Source organism: Scyliorhinus canicula, chromosome 6, assembly GCF_902713615.1.
Source record: "Scyliorhinus canicula chromosome 6, sScyCan1.1, whole genome shotgun sequence".
In the NCBI taxonomy this organism is placed as follows: domain Eukaryota; kingdom Metazoa; phylum Chordata; class Chondrichthyes; order Carcharhiniformes; family Scyliorhinidae; genus Scyliorhinus; species Scyliorhinus canicula.
This window is the reverse complement of record NC_052151.1, coordinates 179,621,293-179,644,922: the sequence shown is the minus strand read 5'-3', so window position 1 is coordinate 179,644,922 and position 23,630 is coordinate 179,621,293. Positions and strand designations below refer to the sequence as shown.

General features: G+C 46.9%; 1 protein-coding gene across 4 annotated transcripts in view; it reads right to left on the bottom strand.

Annotated features, from left to right (window-relative positions):
* ero1b (endoplasmic reticulum oxidoreductase 1 beta) overlaps window positions 1–23,630 on the bottom strand; it is a 142,439-nt gene that overhangs the window by 74,142 nt on the left and 44,667 nt on the right. For 3 of the 4 annotated variants that reach the window (XR_005461051.1, XM_038800530.1, XM_038800531.1), the window contains exons 2-6: window positions 18,039–18,158; window positions 10,352–10,435; window positions 9,561–9,602; window positions 9,076–9,158; window positions 2,375–2,448 (exon numbers count right to left, since the gene is read on the bottom strand). Coding sequence is in view for 3 of the 4 variants with exons in the window: in XM_038800530.1 (XP_038656458.1) it covers window positions 2,375–2,448; window positions 9,076–9,158; window positions 9,561–9,602; window positions 10,352–10,435; window positions 18,039–18,158 (403 nt within the window). In the remaining variant the exon portion in view is untranslated. The remainder of the gene's footprint in view (window positions 1–2,374; window positions 2,449–9,075; window positions 9,159–9,560; window positions 9,603–10,351; window positions 10,436–18,038; window positions 18,159–23,630) is intronic. The other variant, XM_038800532.1, reaches the window with a different exon arrangement.

Genomic DNA, 23,630 nt, shown 5'->3' with positions numbered 1-23,630 from the left:
GGGGACTCGAAGTAGTGGAGCCGGTCCTTATATGTCACCCACAGACACGCAGGCTGCAGCATTCCAAGTTTGACCTGCCTGGCATGCAGCACCGCCTTCGTCCGGTTGAACCCGGCCCGCCGCTTAGCCACCTCCGCACTCCAGTCCTGGTAGATTCACACTACCGAATTCTCCCACTTGCTGCTCCTCTCTTTCTTGGCCCAGCGCAGCACACACTCCCGGTCGCTGAATCGATGGAACCGCACCAGCACCGCCCGCGGGGGTTCATTTGTCTTGGGCCTCCTGGCCAGCACTCTGTGGGCTCCCTCAAGCTCCAGGGGCAAATGGAAGGACCCCGCTCCCATCAACGAGCTCATCATCGTGGTCACACAAGACGGAAGATCCGACCCCTCCAGCCCCTCTGCCAGGCCCAGGATCCTCAAATTCTTCCGCCTTGTGCGAACGTCCAGCTCCTCCAAGCGGTCTTGCCACTTTTTGTGAAGTGCCTCGTGCAACTCTACTTTTCCCACGAGGACCATGGCCTCCTCCTCCCGCTCAGCGGCCTGCTGCTGCAACTCCCGAATGGACACCTCCTGGGCCGCCTGGGTCTCAAGCAGCCTGTTGGCAGTCGCATTCAGGGAGTCCAGCAACTCAGCCTTCAGCTCCGCAAAACAGCGCAGAAGAGAAGCTTGCTGCTCCTGCGCCCACTTCCACCAGTCCTTGGGTGTTCCGCCGGCCGCCATTTTGTCCTTCTTCCCCCGCTTTTCTTGGGGAGCTGCTGCAGCCTTTTCCTTTGCCGCACTCCGGGTGAGCACCATAAATTGCGGGGAATGCTCCTCCAAACACCTTCCCCCACTGGGATTTGTCGAAACAGCGCCATTTGGGGCCCTCAAATAGGCCCGAAAGTCCTTAAGCAGCAGGAGCTGCCGAACGTGCGGCTTAGCTCCGCATAGCCCCAACCGGAAGTCCAGCGAATACAAACCTAACCGACTCTCTCCTCGCATGTCAGACTCACCATACCAGGAAACAGTCTGGTGAACCTTAGCTGCTCTCCCTCTACAGCAAGAACATCCTTCCTGAGAGAAGGAGACGAAATTGGCACATAGTATTCCAGGTGTGGCTTTACAAAGGCCCTATAAAATTGCAGGAAAGCATCCTTGCTCCTGCACTTGAATTCTCTCGCAACGAAGGCCAGCATATCATTTGCCTCCTTTATCAGCTGCTTTACCTGCATGCTCACTTCAGTGACTGGTGTAAGGACACCCAGGTCTTATTGCACATTCCCATGTGCTCGGTAATAAAATGTTTGATAAGGGATTCTAGAAATTTCCCCACTACCAGTGTCAGATGTACTGGTCTATAATTCCATGTTTTCTCTCTACCTCCCTTTTTAAATAATGGAGTTTCATTAGCTATCCTCCAATCTGCAGGAACTGCTCCAGAATTTTGGAAGATGACCAATGAATCCCTATTTCTAGAGCCACTTCCTCAAGTACTCTGAGATGTAGATTATCAGGCCCCAGGGATTTAACAGCCTTCAATTTCCCCAACACTGTTTCTCTACTAATATTGATCTCCTTCAGTTCCTCCCTCTCACTAAACCCTGCGTTCCTCAACATTTCTGCTATCTTATTTGTGTCATCATTTGTGAAGACAGAACTAAAGTATGTATTTAGTTGCTCAGCCATTTCTTTGTCCGCTATTAAACATTTCTTTGTTTTCTGACCGTCAGGGATTTACATTTATCATCACCAATCACTTTCTCTTCTCTTCATCCTGAACAGGAAGGGGCACTATTCATCAGCATAGAGAGGATGGGAGGGGTAATCAGCAGGAGGTTTCGTTGTCCATGTTGACCCGATGCCATGAGATGTATTGGGGCCTAGAGTTAATGTTGAGGACTCGCAGGACAGCTAATTGTACACCACTGTGGTTGCTAATAGAGGGTTTATTTAAAATAGAGAATACAAATGGAAAAACACACAATATATATATACACCCATATTTAAAATAATTGCAACATCTTATTGCACTGTTTATTGGGAATTAAAGCATTGTGTAATCTTCAAGCAAGTGTGCTTAGAGAGTGAGGAGCAATTAGACTAGGGAATGAAATTCAGTTCTCAATTAAAATCTTCATATTTCTGCTCACATTTAGGATGTAAATTGCACATGTAAATGTCTCAGGCTGGAATCGCACCATCCTGCCAGTGCCACTGATGATCAACATTGTCTGGAAACTAGCCAATTACAGGGATCAGTCAGTTTTTTTAAAACCACTGATTAACAAGGAGCAATTTGTAGTGATTTCATTTAGTTATTAAATATTTTTTGCACAAAATATTCTGGAATTCTTGGACTTAAAGGTAGCAACAGAATTTCACAAGAGCCTTACCATCAAGTTCACAAAAATGGTCTTGTGCATCATCATATCGTGCCCAATCGATGAAAGCTTCTTTTGTTTGGTTACTAAGAACAAAAGAAGAGTGATTCAGTACAGGGATATAAACATGACAAGCAAGCACTACATTTTCATACCACGTACATACAAAACACACCATGGTGCTAGTAAATTGCCTCAGACTTTGCAGAATCAAATTGATGAAAATAAGTTTTATTTTTTAAATAAACTTTTCCAACTGTGTTGTCGCCTTGTAAATGTTAGAACCTCACTCTAAAGGACTACCTAAAATGGCCAAAGCATGCAACAACCCTGTGATAGAGGGCAGAGAAACTGAATGGGAAATATTAACACAAAAGCATGATCAAAAACCTCAAAGTATAGTTTACAGACACGAAGTGCGCATATTATGCAAGACCTTTTAAAAACAAAAACACTGCAGATGATGAAAATTTGTAATAAAACAGAAAATACTGGAAAAACTGGCAGTATCTGTTGAGAGAGAAACATAATTAACATTCATGAACTCTTGTTTCTTTCCCCACAGATGCTGCTAGCCTGGAGTTTTTCCAGCATTTCTTTGTTTTTATGCTTCAATAACCTGTTAAAAGACACCACATCTTAGAGGTCGTAAAGACAATACAATTAGAGGTAATAAGAAAGGAATGCAGATTCAGGAATTAATAAATGCAGTTACTGCAGTAAAATCTGAAGTTAAATAAACAAAGGGCAGCACAGTGGTTAGCAGAGTTGCTTCACAGCTCCAAGGTCCCAGGTTCGATTCCCGGCTTGGATCACGGTCTTGTGCAGTCTGCACATTCACCCCATGGGTTTCCTCCGGGTGCTCCGGTTTCCTCCCACAGTCCAAAGATGTGCAGGTTAGGTGGATTGGCCATGCTAAATTGCCCGTAGTGTCCAAAAAGGTTAGACGGGGTTACTGGGATAGATTGGAAGTGTGGGCTTAAATGGGGTGTTCTTTCCAAGGGCCGGTGCAGAATCGACAGGCCGAATGGGCTCCTTCTGCACTGTAAATTCTATGAATAAACAGGAAGCTGTTAAATCGTAATATACACTTTTTTACAGTCTATGTTGAAATGAGAAAGTGCACAGAGAGCACGATTGATATTTTTGTATTTAACAAATAAATACAAATACATTCTGCAGAGTCTGCATTTTCCTGAATGCTCCGATCCATTTTCCACAGTTTCAAAATTATTTAGTATTGTTTACCAACACCCAGGTCATGGTGGACAGTGACCACTGCATGTGTTTTTCCGGGCTCTGTAGAAGCCAGCTATTTTCTATAGGTAAAAGTGATAGGTAAAAGATAGCTATTTAGCATTAAGCCCCATGTCTATTAAATACAATTTTAAAACTCACTCATAACCCCAGGTCATTTCAAAACACATTCGGCATGCAAAACATAGCTTCAACAGAACACAGAAACAGATAGATTAAAGCAGCATTCTTATTCAGCTAACAAATACATTTGCAAGATAAAGTGCCCAAGGATAGGGCAGGCTCCATGACAACAGCGCAGAACCTAAAGGAGCCATTGTCTTAACAGTCAAGTCAGCAATAAACAAGTTCAAGCTGCTTGCGATAAAGGCATTCTATAGCAGATATAAGAATTCATAAATGAAACATTTCAAGTTAATGTTGCACATTACAGACAGTTAAACATAGAATCAAACTTAATTGATTCTGACCCAAACTAATTAGGATTACATAAGGGTACAGATAGATGGCTAAAGACTGATATGATTTATCACAGCTGTGATAGTTCGTACGGCCATATTCCATTCCGGAATCAATCTATACTTGGATTTAACCATTCACTGTCTTTCATATTTGCCGTAAGCAAGAAAATCATTTCTGTATTATTTGAAGGGGGGGGGGGGGGGGGGGGGGGGGGGTGATGGTTTACCATTGACTAGAAACTAAACTAGACTAGCCATATAAATACTGTGGCTACAAGAGCAGGTCCGAGGCTGGGAATTCTGTGGTGGGTAACTCGCCTCACGAATATACGTATGTTCATAGAACATACACAGTACAGAAGGAGGCCATTCGGCCAATCGAGTCTGCACCGACCAACTTAAGGCCCACTTTCACCCTATCCCCGTAACCCAATAACACCTCCTAACCTTTTTGGTCACCAAGGGCAATTTAACATGGCCAATCCACCTAACCTGCACATCTTTGGACTGTGGGAGGAAACCGGAGCACCCAGAGGAAACCCACGCAGACACGTGAGAACGTGCAGACTCCGCATAGACAGTGACCCAACAGGGAATCGAACCTGGGACCCTGGTGCTGTGAAGCCACACTGCTATCCACTTGTGCTACCGTGCTGCCCTCTTGCCTAACCGCAGGAAGTCGTACAGGTCACCCAACCATGCTGCTACCCCCAGTGGCAATGCCGACCGCCACTACAGCAAAACTTCACCGTGTAATCAGAGAGGCAAAGGCCATGACATCGGCCTTCCTCCTCGCCTTGAGCTCAGTCTTCTCTGAAACCCCAAATATCGCCACCAAAGGGTCCGGGTCCACTCCCTCCTCCTCTATCCTGGCTAAAGGCCACGAACACTCCTGCCCAGAATCTTACCAATTTTTCACAACCTCAAAACATGTGCGCATGATTCACTGGCCCCTGCCCACACCTCTCATTCATCTGCTACCCCCTGAAAGAACCCACTCATTCTCGCCCGAGTCATATGCACCCTGTATCAGGCTCATCCTTGCACAAGGTGGTCCCGTTTACCCTTCGCAGTGCCCCACTCTATATTCCCCAATTGATCTCCATTCCCAAATCCGCTGCCCATTTCTCCTTGATCTTCACCACCCGCTCGCCTCCCTGCTCCCCCAGCCACTTATATATATCCCCAATTCTTCCCTCCCCTTCCACATCCGGAAGCAGCAGTCGCTCCAGCAGGGTGTATCCCGGCAATTTAGGGAACCCCTTCCAGACCTTTCGTGCAAAGTCCCTAACCTGTAGATACCCAAACTCACTACCCCTCAGCAGCTCTACCCTCGCCTTTAGATCCTCCAGACTGGCAAACCCTTCCCCCAAATACAAATCCCCCACCTTGACCAGCCCCACTTCCCCCCACCTCCTGTATACACTATCCATCCGCCCCGGCTCAAACCCATGATTCTTGCACAGTGGCGTTAGCACCGACATCCCTTCCAGCCTAAAATGCCTCCTCAGCTGATTCCATATCTTCACTGTGGACTGCACCACTGGGCTTCCTGAATACCCACTCGGAGCCATTGGCAATGCTGCCGTCACCATCGCCCTCAAACTAGACCCCTTACAAGATTTCTCCTCCATCCTAACCCACTCTATCCCTTCTCCTTCCCACCACCACCGCACCTTGTCCACATTCGCCTCCTAATAATAATGAAGCAAGTTTGGCAACGCCAAACCCCACTGCTGCCTATGTAGCAGGGTCCTCCCCACCCTCAGCACCTTCCCTACCGCCAATACAAAGTCAGATGATTATGCCCACTTTCCGAAAAAAGGCATTTGGTATAAATATCAGGAGAGCCTGAAAGATAAGCAAGAAGCTTGGCAGAATATTCATTTTCACCACTTGGACCCTCCCCGCCAGCGTTAAGTGTAGTGTATCCGACCTCTTAAGATTCTCCTTGGCCTCCTCCACCAGCTTCGTTAAGTTCCACTTATGTAGCCCCGTTCATTCCCTCTCCACCTGAATCCCCAAGTACTTAAACCTATCCCTCGTAAATGGCATCCCCCCCTAAATTAGCCCGCTGTGCCAGCTCATTCACTGGGAATACCTCGCTTTTCCCTACATTCAGATTGTATCCTGAGAACCCTCCAACCTCCCCAACAGGCCCATAATCCTTCCCATACTCTCCAACGGATCCAAAACATACAGCAAGAGATCATCAGCATAGAGTAACACCCCAATACTCCCTCTGTCCCCTCATTATCCCCTGCCACTCTGCCGACCCCGAGAGCCATTGCCAATGGCTCTATGGCCAGTGCAAACAGCAGCAGCGACAGCAGGCACCCCTGCCTCGTACCCGTGTAAACCAAAGCTTCGTGAGCTTATATCATTCGTCCTCACCCTCACTCGACGCCACATACAGCAACCACACCCACGCCACAAATCTCGGCCCAAACCTTCCCAAAACTTCGAACGAGTACCGCCACTCCACTTGATCAAATGCTTTCTCCGCGTCCATGGACACCACCACCTCCGGTACCAGAGCTCTCGACGGATTCATCACCACATTCAACAGCCGTCTTATATTACTCCCGAGCTGCCTGCTCCGCACGAAGGCTGTTTGACCTTCTGCAACCAACCCCAGGACACCATCCTCCCCGCCAACAACTTAGCCAATACTTTCACATCCGTGTTCAATAGAGATATAGGTCTATATGACCCATATTCCACCGGATCCTTCCCTTTTTTTTGGAATTAGTGTGATTACTGCTGCTTCATCGTCTCCGGCAACTCCCCCTTCTTCAGTGCTTCATTAAATGCCACGAACAGATGTGGTGCCAGGTCTGCTGCAAATTCCTTATAAAATTCTGCTGGGTACTCATTGGGCCCAGGGGCCTTCCCCGACTTCATACCCCGGATACTATCCAGCACCTCCCTCAGCCCCAGGGCTCCTCCAACGCCTGCTTCTTTGCTTCCTCCGCCTGGGGAAATTCCAGCTCGTCTAGAAACTGCCCCATGTCCCCATCCTGTCCTCCTGGGTCTGCCTCATGAAGTCTCTGGTAATACTCTCTAAATGCTTCATTTATCTTCCATGGCTCGGACGCCACATTCCCAGCCCGGATCTTCAATATTTCCCTGACGCAGCCTGCCTCCGCAGCTGGTGCGCCAGCATGCGGCTTGCCTTCTCCCCATACTCGCATTGCACCCCTCTTTCCCTAAGCAGTTGCCCTACCGTCCTCCCCGTTGTCAGCCTGAGGCGCGATTGATCCACCCTCAGCTCCTGGACACAGTTAAAATCTCTTCCCATGATCAACTGGTGAGTGGCCAAATCCGGGATTGCTGCCTGCAACTCCCTCATAAAACCCACATCATCCCAATTTGGGGCATACACATTTACCAACACTACCAGTGCCCCTTCCAATACCCCACTCACAATCACATAACTCCCACCTGGATCCCTCACCTCCTTCGCACTCACAAATCCCATTTTTTTGCTCATTAAAATCGCCACACCCCTCGATCTTGAATCAAAGCCCAAGTGAAAAACCTGCCCAACCCACCCCTTCCTTAACCTAACCTGGTCCTTCACACAGAGGGGTGTGTCCTGCAAAACGACCACGCCCGCTTTCTAGCTTCTGGGGTCCTGAAATAATACTCCCGGCCTCCGAACGTCACCTATAATTTTGCCGGGTAAAGCACCCCAAACATGATCTGCCACCAGTACAGCACCACCGTGGCCTTGTTGAAACCTGCCCGCCGTTTTGCCAACTGGGCTCCGATGTCCTGATAAATCCGGATGTTATTTCCTTCCCAGTTGCAGCTACGCTTCTCCTTGGCCCACCGTAGAGTTTTCTCTTTCTCTTCAAATTTATGGAGTCTCACAATCACCGCCTGTGGCGGCTCCCCAGCTCTAGGCTTCTGCCTCAGAGACCTATGCGCTCGGTCCACTTCAGGTGCCTTATCCAGCACCCCTTTCTGCTGCCAGCATCCTTGAGACGTACCTTGTGGCACTCTCACCTTCCACTCCTTCAGGCAGGCCCACTATTCGCAGGTTCTGTCTGCTCGAGGTATTTTCCTGCTCCTCAACCTTTGCCCTCAACGTTTTACCAAGGCCTTCTCGGAGCCCACCTCCGCCTCCAGAGCCACCACACGATCACTGTGGTCCGAGATCACTCCTTCAGTCTCCCAAATCTGTGACCCCTACACCTCCAAACACCTCCCCATCTGCTCCAAAGTACTCTTCAGAGGTGCCACAGCTTCTGCAATGGCCTTTGCATGATCCTCACGCTTTTCTTTCCTCTGTTTATGGAATTCCTCCTTGATAAAAGTCATCAGTTCCTGTATCTGAGGCTTTCCAGCTTGCCCCTCCCCCGCCTGCATGCTGGGAGAGGCTGTTGCTGCAGCACAAGACTGTTTCAACTTTCCAGCCAAATTTCTCACTGTTTTCTGCCAGGTCTGGCAATCAGGAGACATACCATTCCAGGAGTAAACTATTCCTCTAACATTCACCTACGCCTTTTCATCAAAATACCACCCGGATCTGTGTGAAAAAAGCCCTTTTCTGTGACTTTAAGCAGGAACAGCCCTGTATGTGACCACTCACTCCATGGTCACAACCGAAAGTCCCTGGAACTCCCTTCCTAACTGCACTGCAGGTGTGCTACACCACATGGACTGCAGCAGCTCACCACCACGTTTTCATGGGCAATTAGGGATAGGCAATAAATGCTGGCCTTGCTTGTGATGTCCATATTCCATGAATTAATTTTTTCAAAACTGCTGCATCCTTTGATAGTAAATAGTGGGTTCCATATCTTCCACAATGATGACAATTCACATAGTTCTCTTAATTAATTACCCATGTAAGAATACTTGAGTAATGGAAGTTGGGTGGTGTGAACCAACAGGACTCTGCTACAATCAGAACAAGAGCAAATCTAATAACTAGGGTTAGATCTAATAAAACTACAGCAGGCTAAACCACTGAATTCATAATCTCACCTCAATGTGCTGTTGACAGCTCCAAGCTCATTTGCTTCCTTGCAGTCTTGCAAATCTTCGACTGCATTTGCTTCCACAGAATACTAACAAAAGAGGGGGGGGAAATCAGCAAAGTATCCAAGCATCTGGAACAAAATCCGATTACACATTGCAAAATTTGAAAACATAATACTGCAATCAGTTTGATTTGTAGAAGTTTCAGGGAAACACCCACATATACTGTTTTTTTTTAAAATCAGAAAATACAGTATTTATGAACTATGAAAAATGTCCATATTCAAGAACATTCATAGCACAAATTCAGGGATTGGCTTATTGTGCAAAAACATGCATTTGCATACAGATCATTTGTTATTTTAAAAAGCTTTAGTCGTCTATTCCTACATTGCCATGTGCTTAACGTATCATAACTCATCCTTTGTACAAGTGGACAAGGTTAAATCAAATATCTTGAAATAAAATATTATTACTCGATATCGCCGTACCTTGTTGTAATTAGCTGCTTTAATTCCAATTGGGATCTCACTCTAAAAATAAAAATAAATTGGGTTAAAATAGATAATTGTTCAAATTGAAATGTGCACTTTCTGAAGTTCCCCACAACATGCCAAATAAATTATTGGACTAACTGCATAAACTTGTTACTCATTTACCTAACTTCAGATTGAGGCGATTATATTTAAACACATTATTCAATTTAATTTAACTGAGAATTACGTTGGCTATCATGGTACAACCCCTTCTCCAGCTTGCTTGCTCACCACAATTTAATTTAACTGAGAATTACGTTGGCTATAATGCTACAACCTCTTCTCCAGCTTGCTTGCTCACCACAGCCTGTGAGCTCCTTCAGGCACCTTGGCTTTTGCTACCCAGTCTTGCTCCCTTTGCTCAATTTGAGAGCTCTGTTTCATTAATATGCTATTTTACTACGTCACTATTTCAAATCTTCTGTTTGCTTCCGTGTTTCTTGGGCACCCAAGACTGTAAGACATAACAATCAGATTTCTAAGCTTTGAGGAAAGGGTTATCATATAACATCTGGGATGTTTCTACATTCACATGCAACTCTATTTGCATGGCAGAACAGGTTCGAGGAGCTAAATTGCCCCCACCTACAACTATGATTTGAGTGCTGCAACTATACAAATATGTTTTTAAATGTTTTCAATCCAAGTGTTCCCTTGGCAAAATCCTGCACAAGAATTTTTATTTGATATAAAATATTGACACCCCTTATCAAACCATTTCTGTAAAACACCTCCAGACACTTTACCTCAGAGCAAGGTTTTACATGGCAGTCTTTGATCGAACAGTGTCCATCGTCTGACCAGAAGGGGCAAGGCCTTTTCAAATTAACCTATTAAACAAAATATACATTGTAATATAAGTCAGCATACATCTGCACATCTATATTTAAACATATTGGGCAATATAGGGCATTTTACGGGTTATGTGGAAAGAACAGAGGTGTGTGACTAATTGAATAGATCTTTCAAAGAGCAGCATAGGTACAATGATCTTTTAAAAATAAATTTAGAGTACCCAATCCCTCCCCCCTCCCAATTAAACCAATCCACCTAACTAGCACATCTTTGGGTTGTGGGGGTGAAACCAACAGACACGAGGAGGATGTGCAAACTCCACACGGACAGTGACTCGGATCCTCAGCGCCGTAGGCAGCAATGCTAACCACTGTGCTGCCCTAGGCTATAATGATCTTTAAAGCCATCCCAAAATAATGATTTGGTCTGAATGGTCAGCTGTGGCTCAGTGGATAACACTTGTTTCTCTGAGTCAGAATATTATGGGTTCAAATTATACTCCATAAACTTCAAATCTAGGCCAACACTCTGGCAGTACTGAGGGAGTGACAGCACTTCTGATGGCGCATCTTTCATATGAGGAGATAAACCTAGGTGGATGTGGCACTATTCTTCTTAAGAACAGGGGTGCTATCCCCGTTGTCCAGACTATTCCCCAACCAACATCACAAAAAGATATAATGTAGTCATTAACTCCTTGCTATTTGTGGGAGCTTGCTGTCTGCAAAATGGCTCCTGCATTTTCTACAGGACAACAGTCATCACTATTCAAAAGTACTTAATTGGCTGTCATCATGAAAGGTGCTATAAAAATCCAAACCTGTCGGGCTTTTGTTTTAAAAAAAAAATAATGAACGGGGTTGGGCACAGTGTGCGGGGGATATTTGCACTTGAGGGAGAGTTTAAAATAAATCCAATATTGTGACTAATAACTTCAATAGGGAAATGAGAAGAAACCGCAATACGTGGGCAGAATCTGTACCATAGGTGTCTGAACTACGTAGTTTAGATTCATTAGATGCTGACTGCCACAACATGCATGGATTCTTCAGTACACTGGAGACTATTTACGGCCCAAGCAGCGAAAGATGTACTCCACAGAGCTAAGAATGATGTGGTACTTCAGGGACAGAGATGCAGTTGGCATTCATTAGGAGTCCTTCTGAATCTTGACAGGCAGCATGGTGGTACATTAGTGAGCACTGCTGTCTCACGGCGCCATAGACGCAGGTTCGATCCTGGCTCTGGGGTCACTGTTCATGTGGAGTTTGTACATTCTCCCCGTATCTGCGTGGGTTTCGCCCCCACAACCCAAAGATGTGCAGGGTAGGTGGATTGGCCTGAAAATTCATCCACATGACCGATACAAGATTCCCAAACCAAGCTCTCTACTCAGAGCTTCGTCATGGTAAGCAGTTACCAGGAGGACAGAGGAAATGTTTCAGGAGCTCCCTGCAAAAATGAAACATCCTCATGATCTGTGGGGATCTCTTGCTCAAAACCACCCAAACTGGGGAAGCAGCATCTGCAGAAATGCCAACTATTGCATGTCTTTGGTAGATCAAGATGGAGGCCAGGGGCCAAGAGCTAAATGGGATAGACTTTGAACAGATCTAGCAACACAAGACTGGGCATCCATGGAGGCACTGTGGGCCATCAGCAGCAGAACTGTATTCAAACCACAATCTGTAACCTCATTAACCGGCATATCCCCCACTCTACCATTACCACCAAACCAGCGGATCAATCCCAGTTGAATGAAAAGTACAGGAGAGAATGCCAGGAGCAACAGCAGGCATACGGGAAAATGAGGTGTCAACCTGGTGAAGCTACGACAGAACTACTTGTGTGCTAAACAGCATAGGCAGCAAGTAATAGACAGAGGTAAGCGATTGCACAACAACACATCAGATCTGCAGTCCTGTCACATACAGCTGTGAATGGTGGTGGACAATTAAACAATTCACTGGAGCAGGAGGCTCCACAAATATCCTCATCCTCAATGACGGAGGAGACTAGTACATATGTGCAAAAGACAAGGCTGAGGCATTTGCAACAAGCTTTAGCCAGAGGTGCCAAGTGGATGATCAATCTTAGTCTCCTCCAGAGGTCGCCAGCATAACAGATGTCAGTCTTCAGACAATACGATTCACTCCATGTGATATCAAGAAACGGCTGAAGGCACTGAACATTGCAACAGCTATGGACCTTGACAATATCTCAGCAATAGTACAAAAGACTTGTGCTCTAGAACTAGCCGCACCCCTAGCCAAGCTGGTCCAGTACAGCTACAATGCTGGCATCCACCCTGCAATGTGGAAGATTGCCCAGGTGTGTCCTGTACACAAGAAACATGTCAAATAAGAATCAGGACAAATCCAACCCAATTACCACACTATCAGTCTACTCTCCATCATGAGCAAAGTGAGGGAAGGACCATCAACAGTGCTATCAAGTGGTTCTTACTCAGCAATAACCTGCTTACGGACATGCAGTTTAGGTTTCCCCCAGGGTCACTCAGCTCCTGACATTATAACCTTGGTTTAAACATGGACAAATGAGATTAATGCCAGATGTGAGGTGAGAGTGACTGTCCTTGACATCAAGGCAGCATTTGACAGTGTTTGGCATCAAGGACCCCTAGCTAAACTGTAGTCAATGGGAATCAGGGGGAAACTCTCCACTGGTTGGGGTCATACCGGCACAAAAGATGGTTGTGCGGTTGGAGGTCAATCATCTCAACTCCAGGACATCACTGCAGGAGCTCCTCAGTGTAGTGCTCCAGGCCCAACCATCCTCACCTCCTTCATCAAAGCCTCCCTTCCATCATAAGATCAGGAGTGGGGATGTTTGCGGATGACAGGCCATGTTCAGCATCATTCGCAACTCTTCATATAATGAAGCAGACCATGTCCAAATGCAGCAAGACCTGGACAATATCCAGGCTTGGGCTGACAAGTGGCAAGTTACACTTGTGCCACACAAGTGCCAGGCAATGACCACCTCCTTCATTGAAGATCGGTAATTTGGACATTTTCCATTCGCTCGGTGTCCCCGAACAGGTGTGGCGACTAGGGGCTTTTCACAGTAACTTCATTGCAGTGTTAATGTAAGTCTACTTGTGACAATAAAGATTATCTAACCACTGCCCCATGGCATTACCATCGCTGAATCCTCAAACAGTGAACATCCTGGGGGTTACTATTGATCAGAAACTGAACTGGACAAGCCATATTATGACTGTGGCTACCATGGCAGGTCAAAGGCGAGGACTCCTACAGCGAGTAGTTCACCTCCTCATCCCCCAAAGCCTGTCCACCATCTACAAGGCACAAGTCAGGAGTGTAATGGAATACTCACCACTTGCCTGGATGAGTGCAGCTCCAACAACACTCAAGAAGCTCGACACCATTCAGGACAAAGCAGTCCGCTTGATTGCTCCCCCTTCCACAAACATTCAAACCATCTACCACCAATGAACAGTGGCAGCCGTGTGTACCATCTACAAGATGCACTGCGGTAACCAAACCGACAACCACTACTGTCTAGAAGGACAAGAGCAGCAGGTATCTGGGAAGCCCACCGTGAATTGGAAATATATCACCATTCCGTCATTGTTGCTGGGGCAACGTCCTGCAACTCCCACCCTAACTGCACAGTGGGTGTACCTACACCTCAAGGACTGCAGTGGTTCAAGAAGGCAACTCACCACCACCTTCTGAAGGGCAACAAAGGATGGGCAATAAATGCTGGCCTAACCAGCATTGCCCATATCCCATAAACAAATGTTTTTAAAGCTGAAGGAACATACCAAAATTAGAGCTTCCCAGCCATCCACTTCATTAAACACAACTTGCCCAACCTGTAGCTGATCAAGCAATTGACATTTTAGGACCCATGAACCTGGAGTGGAAGAAATTCCCACCCTCGGTCCTGAGGAACTAAGAGAAAAGATGCATTGAAAAGAAAACTAGACAAGTACATGAGATAAAAGGAATATAAAGGTACAGTGAAAGGCTGAGATGAGGCAGATAGAATGAGAGGAGACCTGTGTGAGGTAAAAAGACCAGCAGAGACAAGTTGGGCCAAATGGCCTGTTTCTTGAGTTGTATAAGCTAGCTTACTACATACAGTTTTTGTCGCTGTATTAGAGGGAGAATATGATCACAGTATATGGGGTACAAAAGGAGATTCACAAAGATGTTGTCAGGACTTTAGCCAAGAAAGATTGGAGAGTCTTGATTTTTCTTCCATTTAACCTAGATACGGCTATGGGAAGACTTAATTTGGGGTGAAAATGATGAAGAACCTGAATAGAAAGAACCTATTTCAATTACCCGAGAAGTCAACAACTGACATATATTGAAAGTAATTGGTTGAAAGATTAGTGGGAAGTTGAGGTGGTGGTCATATGGAACTCACCTCCTGAAAAGGATGGTCAAGGTAGAAATGCTCATCACATTTAAAAATACTTGAATATGTATCAGAGATGTTGCAACCTATGGACCAAGAACTGGAATGAGGGGATTAGACTGGGTAGCTCATCTAGCTGGCATAGATGAGATTGGTCTCCTGTGCCATGTTTCTTCTTTTCCATAGAATTTACAGTGCAGAAGGAGGCCATTCGGCCCATCGAGTCTGCACCGACTCTTGGAAAGAGCACCCTACCCAAGGTCAACACCTCCACCCTATCCCCATAACCCAGTAACCCCACCCAACACTAAGGGCAATTTTGGACACCAAGGGCAATTTAGCATGGCCAATCCACCTAACCTGCACATCTTTAGACTGTGGGAGGAAACCGGAGCACCCGGAGGAAACCCACACACACGGGGAGGATGTGCAGACTCCACACAGACAGTGACCCAAGCTGGAATCGAACCTGGGACCCTGGAGCTGTGAAGCGATTGTGCTATCCACAATGCTACCGTGCTGCCCGCAAGTCAGCTGACTCCTGCTGGCCCCGGCCGCTCCCGCCTCTCCTTCGACTCCTCCCATTGTAGGACTTCCCCTCCCCCTCCATTACCCACCAGCAGGCTCTCCGCCTCCCCCTGCCATCCCAAGCGTGGGAAAAAGCCCGCGCTTCCCCGCCCCCTCCAGCCTTCAGCACGGGAAAAAGCCCGCGCTTTCCAACTGCCCGCCCCCGCCTCCTCTGGCGCAGCTCCTTTTACAGACCCAGTTCCCTTACCCCCGACTCGGGCCTCCCTCTCCCCCACGGGGCCCCATCCCCCCTACCGGCCATCCAGCCCCCAACTCCGTTTACTTGCCCCCCTCCAAGAGCCCACCCGCCAGACCCAATCAAAACAGTGCCCAACCCACCCCAAACCAAAAATAAACAAGAACAAAGAACCCCCCTTCAAAATGTAACAACCACTACAATCCCCAACCATCCCCACGCACGACCCTCAGTTTGTGTCCAGCTTCTCGGCCTGAACAGAGGCCCACGCCTCCTCCAGGTACTCAAAATAATGGTGCCGGTCCTTGTAGGTGACCCACAGACGCGCCAGCTGCAGCATGCCAAACTTCACCCCTTCCTGTTCAGCACCGCCTTCGCCCGGTTGGATGCGGCCCTCTTCTTTGCCACCTCCGCACTCCAGTCCTGATATATTCAAACCTCTGCGTTCTCCCACCTGCTGCTCCTCTCTTTCTTGGCCCACCTGAGTACGTACTCCCGATCACCGAACTGATGAAACCGCACCAGCACCGCCCGCGGCGGCTCGTTAGCCTTGGGCCTCCTCGCCATCACTCTATGGGCCCCTTCCAGCTCCAGCGGCCCCTGGAAGGACCCCACTCCCATCAGCGAGTTTAACACGGTGACCACATAGGCCCCCACATCCGACCCCTCCAAGAGGCCCAGGATCCGCAAATTGTTCCGCCTCCACCGATGCTCCATCTCCTCGAACCGTTCCTGCCATTTCTTGTGGAACGCCTCCTGCGCCTCCACCTTTACCGCTAGGCCCAACATCTCGTCCTCGTTATCCGAGATCTTTTGCCGGACCTCGCGGATCGCCACCCCTGAGCCGCCTGGGTCTCCAGCAGCTTATCAATAGAAGCCTTCATCGGCTCCAGCAGGTCCACTTTGAGCTCCCTGAAGCAGCGCTGGATAACCTCCTGCTGCTCCTGCGCCCACTGCATCCACGCTGCCTGGTCTCCGCCCGCCGCCATCTTGCATTTCTTCCCTCTCACTTTCTTTGGCTTCACCACCACTTTTTTAGTCGCCCCTCTCCTGGTCCAAGCCATACACTGTCGGGGGAATGTTGCAGTCTCCTTCCCACACTGGGAAATGTCGAGAAAAATGCCTTCGGGGTCCCTGAAAAGAGCCCAAAAGTCCGTTCCAAGCGGGAGCTGCCGAACGTGCGACTTAGCTCTGCAGAGCCGCAACCGGAAGTCATCCTGGATTCACTCCCTAACAGGGATGTGCAAGTATTATCAACAGTTGGACAGCAGCAAAGGAAGCAGCTCACCGCCATCTTCTCATGGAGAATAAATGCTGACTTTGCCTGTGATGTTCACATTCTCTGAATCAAATTAGATAGATCTGAAAGTGAAGAAATCTACAGCATGGGACACAGGTGTTTCAAACTCAGCACCAACGTAGTAGGTACAACTGTGAACCCAGAAATACAGAATCACGGAATAGTTAGAGCACAGGAGTTGGCCATTCACCCTGTCCTGTCTACACAGCTCTCCAAATGAACACACAGAAGAAAATCTTTAGGTCAAACATATATTAAATGCAATAAAATAGAAAGTTATGCTATCATATATTTGACCCTTACATTGTACAATATAATGCAACCACCAGCCTAATTATAAATCAAACTTGCTACAATTTAAAATGACAAATATTGATATTCAAATGTAGCGACTCAATAATGCAGCAAAAGAAACATTTCAAGGACAAGCACTTTGAATATTTGTCATCTTAAACTTATCAAGAGAGACTGAGATCATACAGAATGGTGATCATGCAGGTCTTCAGATAAATAGTACAGCAAGGACACAAAATCTTAATTCTGATCAAGAACTTTATAAAGGTGTCAAAACCATTTTCTTTCGTATTGCCTCCTCCTTCAGAATCGCCTTCAGCCGCTTAATTTTCTCATCTCGTGTAGTTTCGTCAATACTTGAGGAAGGGAGAGAAGAGTAACTGCATGCTGCACTGATCTCAGTCGTAGGGGAGCATTCCATTGAGGGAGTTGAGGTGCTGGGCTCAGAAACAGGATTTGTGGAGTCAGTCGAGGGGTTGGGTACACTATCTGTCCCAGTGCTGAAAGTTGTCATGGGGAAGGATTCCATTATTATGTTGTCCTCCAGCACAGAGATAGCCTGAGCAGAACTGGTGAACACCTCCTGTCCACAGTGAGAGTCGATGCGAGAGGTTGCCTCTGTATTGTGGGAATAATTCTAAGCCATTCCTTTCAATGCACATATGTTATCTTGCAGTCACAGAATAAATACAAGGCTGCTCCAAATCTTACATGAAACACATTTAAGTCTTAATGTGAGAAAACTTTATCAAGTCCATACATCAGGATGACGACCCAGCAGTTAGATTTACCTTATACAAAAAACATACAAAACCAACATGCAATAAGAAACATTATTGGATAAACTTAAATAAGTTCAGTATCTTACTTTATAATATCTGAAGTAATCCCTTTCGAGCAATTTTTCTAGTTTAGGGAAGATCTTGTAGCTGTTGAAGTCATCAATGCTCTCTATGTCACAGAAACAGTCATCCAAGACACCTGTCAGCTACAAAAGATTAATTTTTATTCTCACATATAGCTAAGAAACAATTATCTGGAGTGATTGTTCAAATGAATAAAACTGCAAATACTGGAGATAACTCAAAAGGGCAACATTCCAGGTTCAGATTTTGAAAAAGCCTGAAAAATCAGCCAACCAAAACAAATGGGAAGCAAAGAACAAAGACAAATTAGAATCAAATAAGCTATGGTAAAAATGCTCTTGGCTTTACTTCACAAGTTAACTGAAGTTACACATACGATAGATCATCCAGCACTCTACATCCATAAACTAAGGCTCAGGGAGTGCTGGACAGTATACAAAGCGTGACCTCAATCTGGTTATGAAAGCCATGATGTGGAGATGCCGGCGTTGGACTGGGGTGTCACCTGAAGAAGGAGCCGTGCTCCGAAAGCTCATGTTTGAAACAAACCTGTTGGACTTTAACCTGGTGTTGTAAGACTTCTTACTGTGGTTATGAAAAGGCATTGGGAATAAATGGCAAATAAAACTCTAACCCAAAAAGCAAGCAAGAAATAAAGTTGCTAAAGTAAATTTTCAGAACACTAATGGCACAGAGGAAGAAAAAGCAGTTCTGAACCAGGCGGCACAGTAGCACAGTGGTTAGCACTGTTGCTTCACAGCACCAGAGACCCGGGTTTAATTCCCGACGTAAGTCACTGTCCGAGTCTGCATGTTCTCCGTGTCTGTGCGGGTTTTCCCCGGGTGCTCCAGTTTCCTCCCACAAGTCCCAAAAGACTTGCTTGTTAGGTCAATTGGGCATTCTGAATTCTCCCCTAGTGAACCCAAACAGGTGCTGTAGTTTGGTGACTAGGGGTTTTCATTGCAATGTTAATGTAAGCCTACTTGTGACACTAATAAAGATTATTCTTACTTGTTTGCAGTAGTGTAGAAAGTTGGGAAAGACATTTTTGGGATGGAAATCTGAAGTGAGGATCAGGAAACGTACTGGCAGGCAGCTTTCATCAAAGCACCCACTAACCTGTATTTGCTCTATGTAAGCAGTAAATACAATATCATTTAAGGAAGTGCCAACATTAGAACAGGTTATGCTACAAAAGGTCCCATTTTGGACAAAAAGTTTTTTTAATGAATTAGAACCAAGATGCCCATTGTACTGAAAAGTCAAATTCACTGCAGTAAACTAAATGAATTTCTAGGACCTTGTTTGTTAACAAAATGCTCATGAAGCCAATTGTGTATTGCAAGTTTCATCCAGGCCAGCTTTTCCTGTCACAAATCCCAAACCAAAAAATACTGCAACTTCACAGCTTATGAGCATCCCACATTCAAGTTCATCTAACTGTCTCATTATATTTGGGGATGGTTAACCTGAAAAGGCAAGAAAGGAAGAGGGTACAAAAGTCATGCGGCGAATGTTGAGCCAGATTCCGGGCCTGGAGACGGGGGGCTTGATCTTGGGAGGGGATTTTAATACTGTGTTGGACCCAGCTCTGGATCGTTTGAGGTCCAAGACGGGCAAGAGGTCGGCGGCAGCCACAGTGCTGAGGGGGGGTTTATGGATCAGATGGGAGGGGTAGACCCTTGGAGGTTTTTGAGGCAGGGAGTTTTCCTTTTCCCCCCATGTCCACAAGGCTTATTGCCGGATTTATTTTTTTTTGTCCTCAGCAGGGCACTAATCCCGAGAGTGGTGGGGGCGGAGTATTCGGCGATAGTCATATCTGACCACGCAGGTGGACCTGGAAGAGGGGAAGGATCAGCGCCCGCTGTGGAGGTTAGATGTAGGGCTTCTGTCAGAGGAGGAAGTATGTGGGCGGGTCCGTAGGTGCATAGAGGGGTATTTGGAAGCTAATGACAATGGGGAGGTGCAAGTTGGGGCGGTCTGGGAAGCGCTGAAGGCGTTGGTTAGAGGGGAGCTCATATCTATTCGTGCGCACAGGGAGAGGGAGAGGTTGGTGGAAGAAATGGTAAGGGTGGACAGGAATGTCCCGGAAGAGGGGCTTTTGAGGAAACGTCGCAGTCTCCAAGCGGAGTTCGATATACTGACCACCCGGAAGGCGGAGGCGCAGTGGAGGAGGGAGCAGGGGGTGGTATATGAGTACGGGGAGAAGGCAAGTCGGATGCTGGCCCACCAGCTCCAGAAGCGGGAGGCAGCACGTGAGATAGGGGAAGTCACAGATGCAGGAGGGAACCTGGTGTGAAGTGCTAGGGACATTAATGGGGTGTTCAGGTCCTTCTACGAGGAGCTATACCGGTCGGTGCCCCCTAGGGAGGTGGGTGGGATGGACCGCTTTCTGGATAGGCTGGAGTTCCCAAGAGTGGAGGAGGAGCGGGTGGAGGGTCTGGGGGCCCCAATCGAGTTGGAGGGGCTGATGGAGGTGCTGGGGAGCATGCAGACAGGGAAAGCACCAGGACCTGACGGGTTCCTGGTGGACTTTTATAAGAAGTTCTCGGACCTGCTGGGCCCGTTGTTAGTGAGGATCCTGAATTAGGCGAGGGAGGGGGCTTTGCCCCCAACGATGTAGGGCAATAATTTTACTGATTCTGAAGCGGGATAAGGACCCCCTCCAGTGTGGGTCTTACAAGCTGATCTCGCTCCTCAATGTGGACGCAAAGTTGTTGGCTAAGATACTGTCCAGGAGGGTGGAAGATGTGGTCCCGCTGGTTATCCATGAGGACCAAATGGAGTTTGTGAAGGGGAGGCAGCTGAATGTCAATGTGCGGCGGCTTCTTAATGTTATGATGATGTCGTCGGTGGATGGGGAGGCGGAAATAGTAGCATCGATGGACCCAGAAAAGCCTTCGATAGGGTGGAGTGGAGCTACCTGTGAGAGATGTTGAGGAGATTTGGGTTTGGTGAGGGATTCATTAGCTGGGTGAGGCTGCTGTATAGTGCCCCGGTAGCGAGCATGGTGACGAATGGGAGGAGGTCGGAGGTCTTTTGGCTGTCCCAAGGGGCGAGGCAGGGGCGCCCCTTGTCTCCCCTGCTCTTCGCGTCAGCGATTGAACCCCTGGCCATGGCGCTGAGGGATTCGAAGAACAGGAGGGGGATTGTGTGTGTGTGTGTGTGTGTGGGGGGGGGAGCACCAGTTGTCGCTGTACGCGGATGATTTACTGTTGTACATCGAGGATCCTGCGGGGAGGAAGGGGAATGCCAGAGGTGTTGAGGATACTTGCGGAGTTTGGGGACTTTTCGGGCTACAAGCTCAATGTGGGGAAGAGTGAGCTGTTTGTGCTGCACTTGGGGGACCAGGAGAGGGAGATAGGGGAGCTCCCGTTGAAGAGGGCGGAGAGGAGCTTTAGATATCTTGGCGTCCAGATAGCTAGGAGCTGGGGGCCCTACATAGGCTAAACTTTGAGGCTGGTGGAGCAGATGGAGGAGGAGTTTAGGAGGTGGGATGCGCTGCCACTCTCCTTGGCGGGCAGGGTCCAGTTGGTTAATTTGACGGTGCTCCCGAGGTTTTTGTTTCTTTTCCAGTGTCTCCCCATCTTGATTCCGAAGGCTTTCTTTAGGAGGGTTAATAAGAGTATTCTGGGGTTCATGTGGGCGCGGAAGACCCCGAGAGTGAGGAGGGTATTCCTGGAGCGAGGCAGGGAGGTAGGTGGTTTGGCGTTACCCAACCTGTGTGGGTACTACTGGGCGGCGAATGTGGCAATGATTCGTAGGTGGGTGATGGAGGGGGAGGGTGCCATCGAGTCTGCACCGACCCACTTAAGCCCTCACTTCCACCCTATCCCCATCTGACCTTTTGTTGGTCACGAAGGGCAATTTATCATGGCCAATCCACCTAATCTGCACATCTTTGGACTGTGGGAGGAAACCAGAGCACCCGGAGGAAACCCACGCAGACATGGGGAGAATGTGCAGACTCCGCACAGAGACCCAGTAGGGAATCGAACCTGGGACCCTGGCTCTGTGAAGCCACAGTGCTATCCACTTGTGCTACCCTGCTGCCCATGAATGGGTAGACATTGAATATTTTAAGAAAAAAGGTCCGAGGGGTGGAACAAGATGAGGTGCTCGAAGTAGCAGAGTAGCAAGAAGAGTCCAATCCGAGGTTTGGCGACATGGGCACTGCAACAGTTCAAGCGGAGCTGGTGATGGAAACAACAGTCAGATAGGGAGAGGGGGATAGAAATAAGCTTCAGATTTATCCAAGTTATATTTTTCTAACTTCTCTAGATGGCAAACTACCAAAAAATTCATGTCAAGTTGCTATTCTCATCACATTACATTTACTTAGGATGCTTATATATTTTTGATTGTTTGGGAAATTGCAATAGAATTTTCAACAATGGTTCATCTGATGCTGAAATTAGATAAATTATCAAAGCTACATTTTTTAAAAAATCAAGCAGACAGCTTAAATGGTATGAAATTTTGTATGTACCACTTTATTAACACTATATCAAACTAAACTGGAAGCTTCTTCCTCCTTATAATGTGATAACCAAAACATGATCATGCATGAAGCGGCAGCTTCACTTGCTCTCAACACCAAACATTTTGATGAAATTAGATCCAGCGCTTTGAATTGCTTCAATTTGCAAAACAAAATCAAGACAAAGTTAAATAAAATGGAGTAAAATTGCTGACTAGTCAAAGACAGGTAATTTATTTTACTTGTACTAAAATTGCAATTTTTTTTTCAATGTTAAAACATTCTACATAGAGTTAGATAAAATGCATATAGAGGCCCATTTTAAAAGCATGGAAGCATTAGGGCAACTAAGTCAGGAGTTTTGAGTCCCCAATCCCTTGGTAATCCAATCCCGAAGAAGGATGCTCCCTTTTACGACTACCACACTACTAACCTTACATTTGCACTTTTTTGTGAACGTTATTTATTCAAGTTTAACAACACCACAGAAATGGTACAGCACCGCTCAACATATATGAATACACAGGGAACAGGAGAATAGCAATACAACTGGGTCACTACAATCATTCGGCATAGCTTGATACCTCAAAGCCCAACCAGAGCAGGAAGAACAGGGCACGGTCATGAAAACATGGTAAAATGGTGCACACTTTCCCATGCGGTGATTGCTCACAAACACCACGAGAGTTTAGGATAAATTTCTTGCACCATGTTTGGGCTTGCACCATTATGCATCTCCCTCATCTCCAGCAGCACCAATGATACACCACAATCTCCTTCCCTCAGATATCAGACCCGTCTGTACCCCTGCAGGACTCAATCACAAATTTATTACACCCACTCATTAAAAGAAAATTTGTGAGAACCCTAGTTCTAAAGGGAAGTTACATATATATACACACACACACACACCACACAATGCAGCATAATCCCAGTCTCAGCCCCAGTACAGAACATCATTCCATGCAATTATAGACTTGATCTGGAATGCTGCACTTGGGTTGGGTGCCATAAACACCTCCCAAGAGAAACAAAAAGGAAGGAAAACTAGAACTACTAAGAGTGAATCACAGAGGGCAGCACGGTGGCCTAGTGGTTAGCATAACCGCCTCAC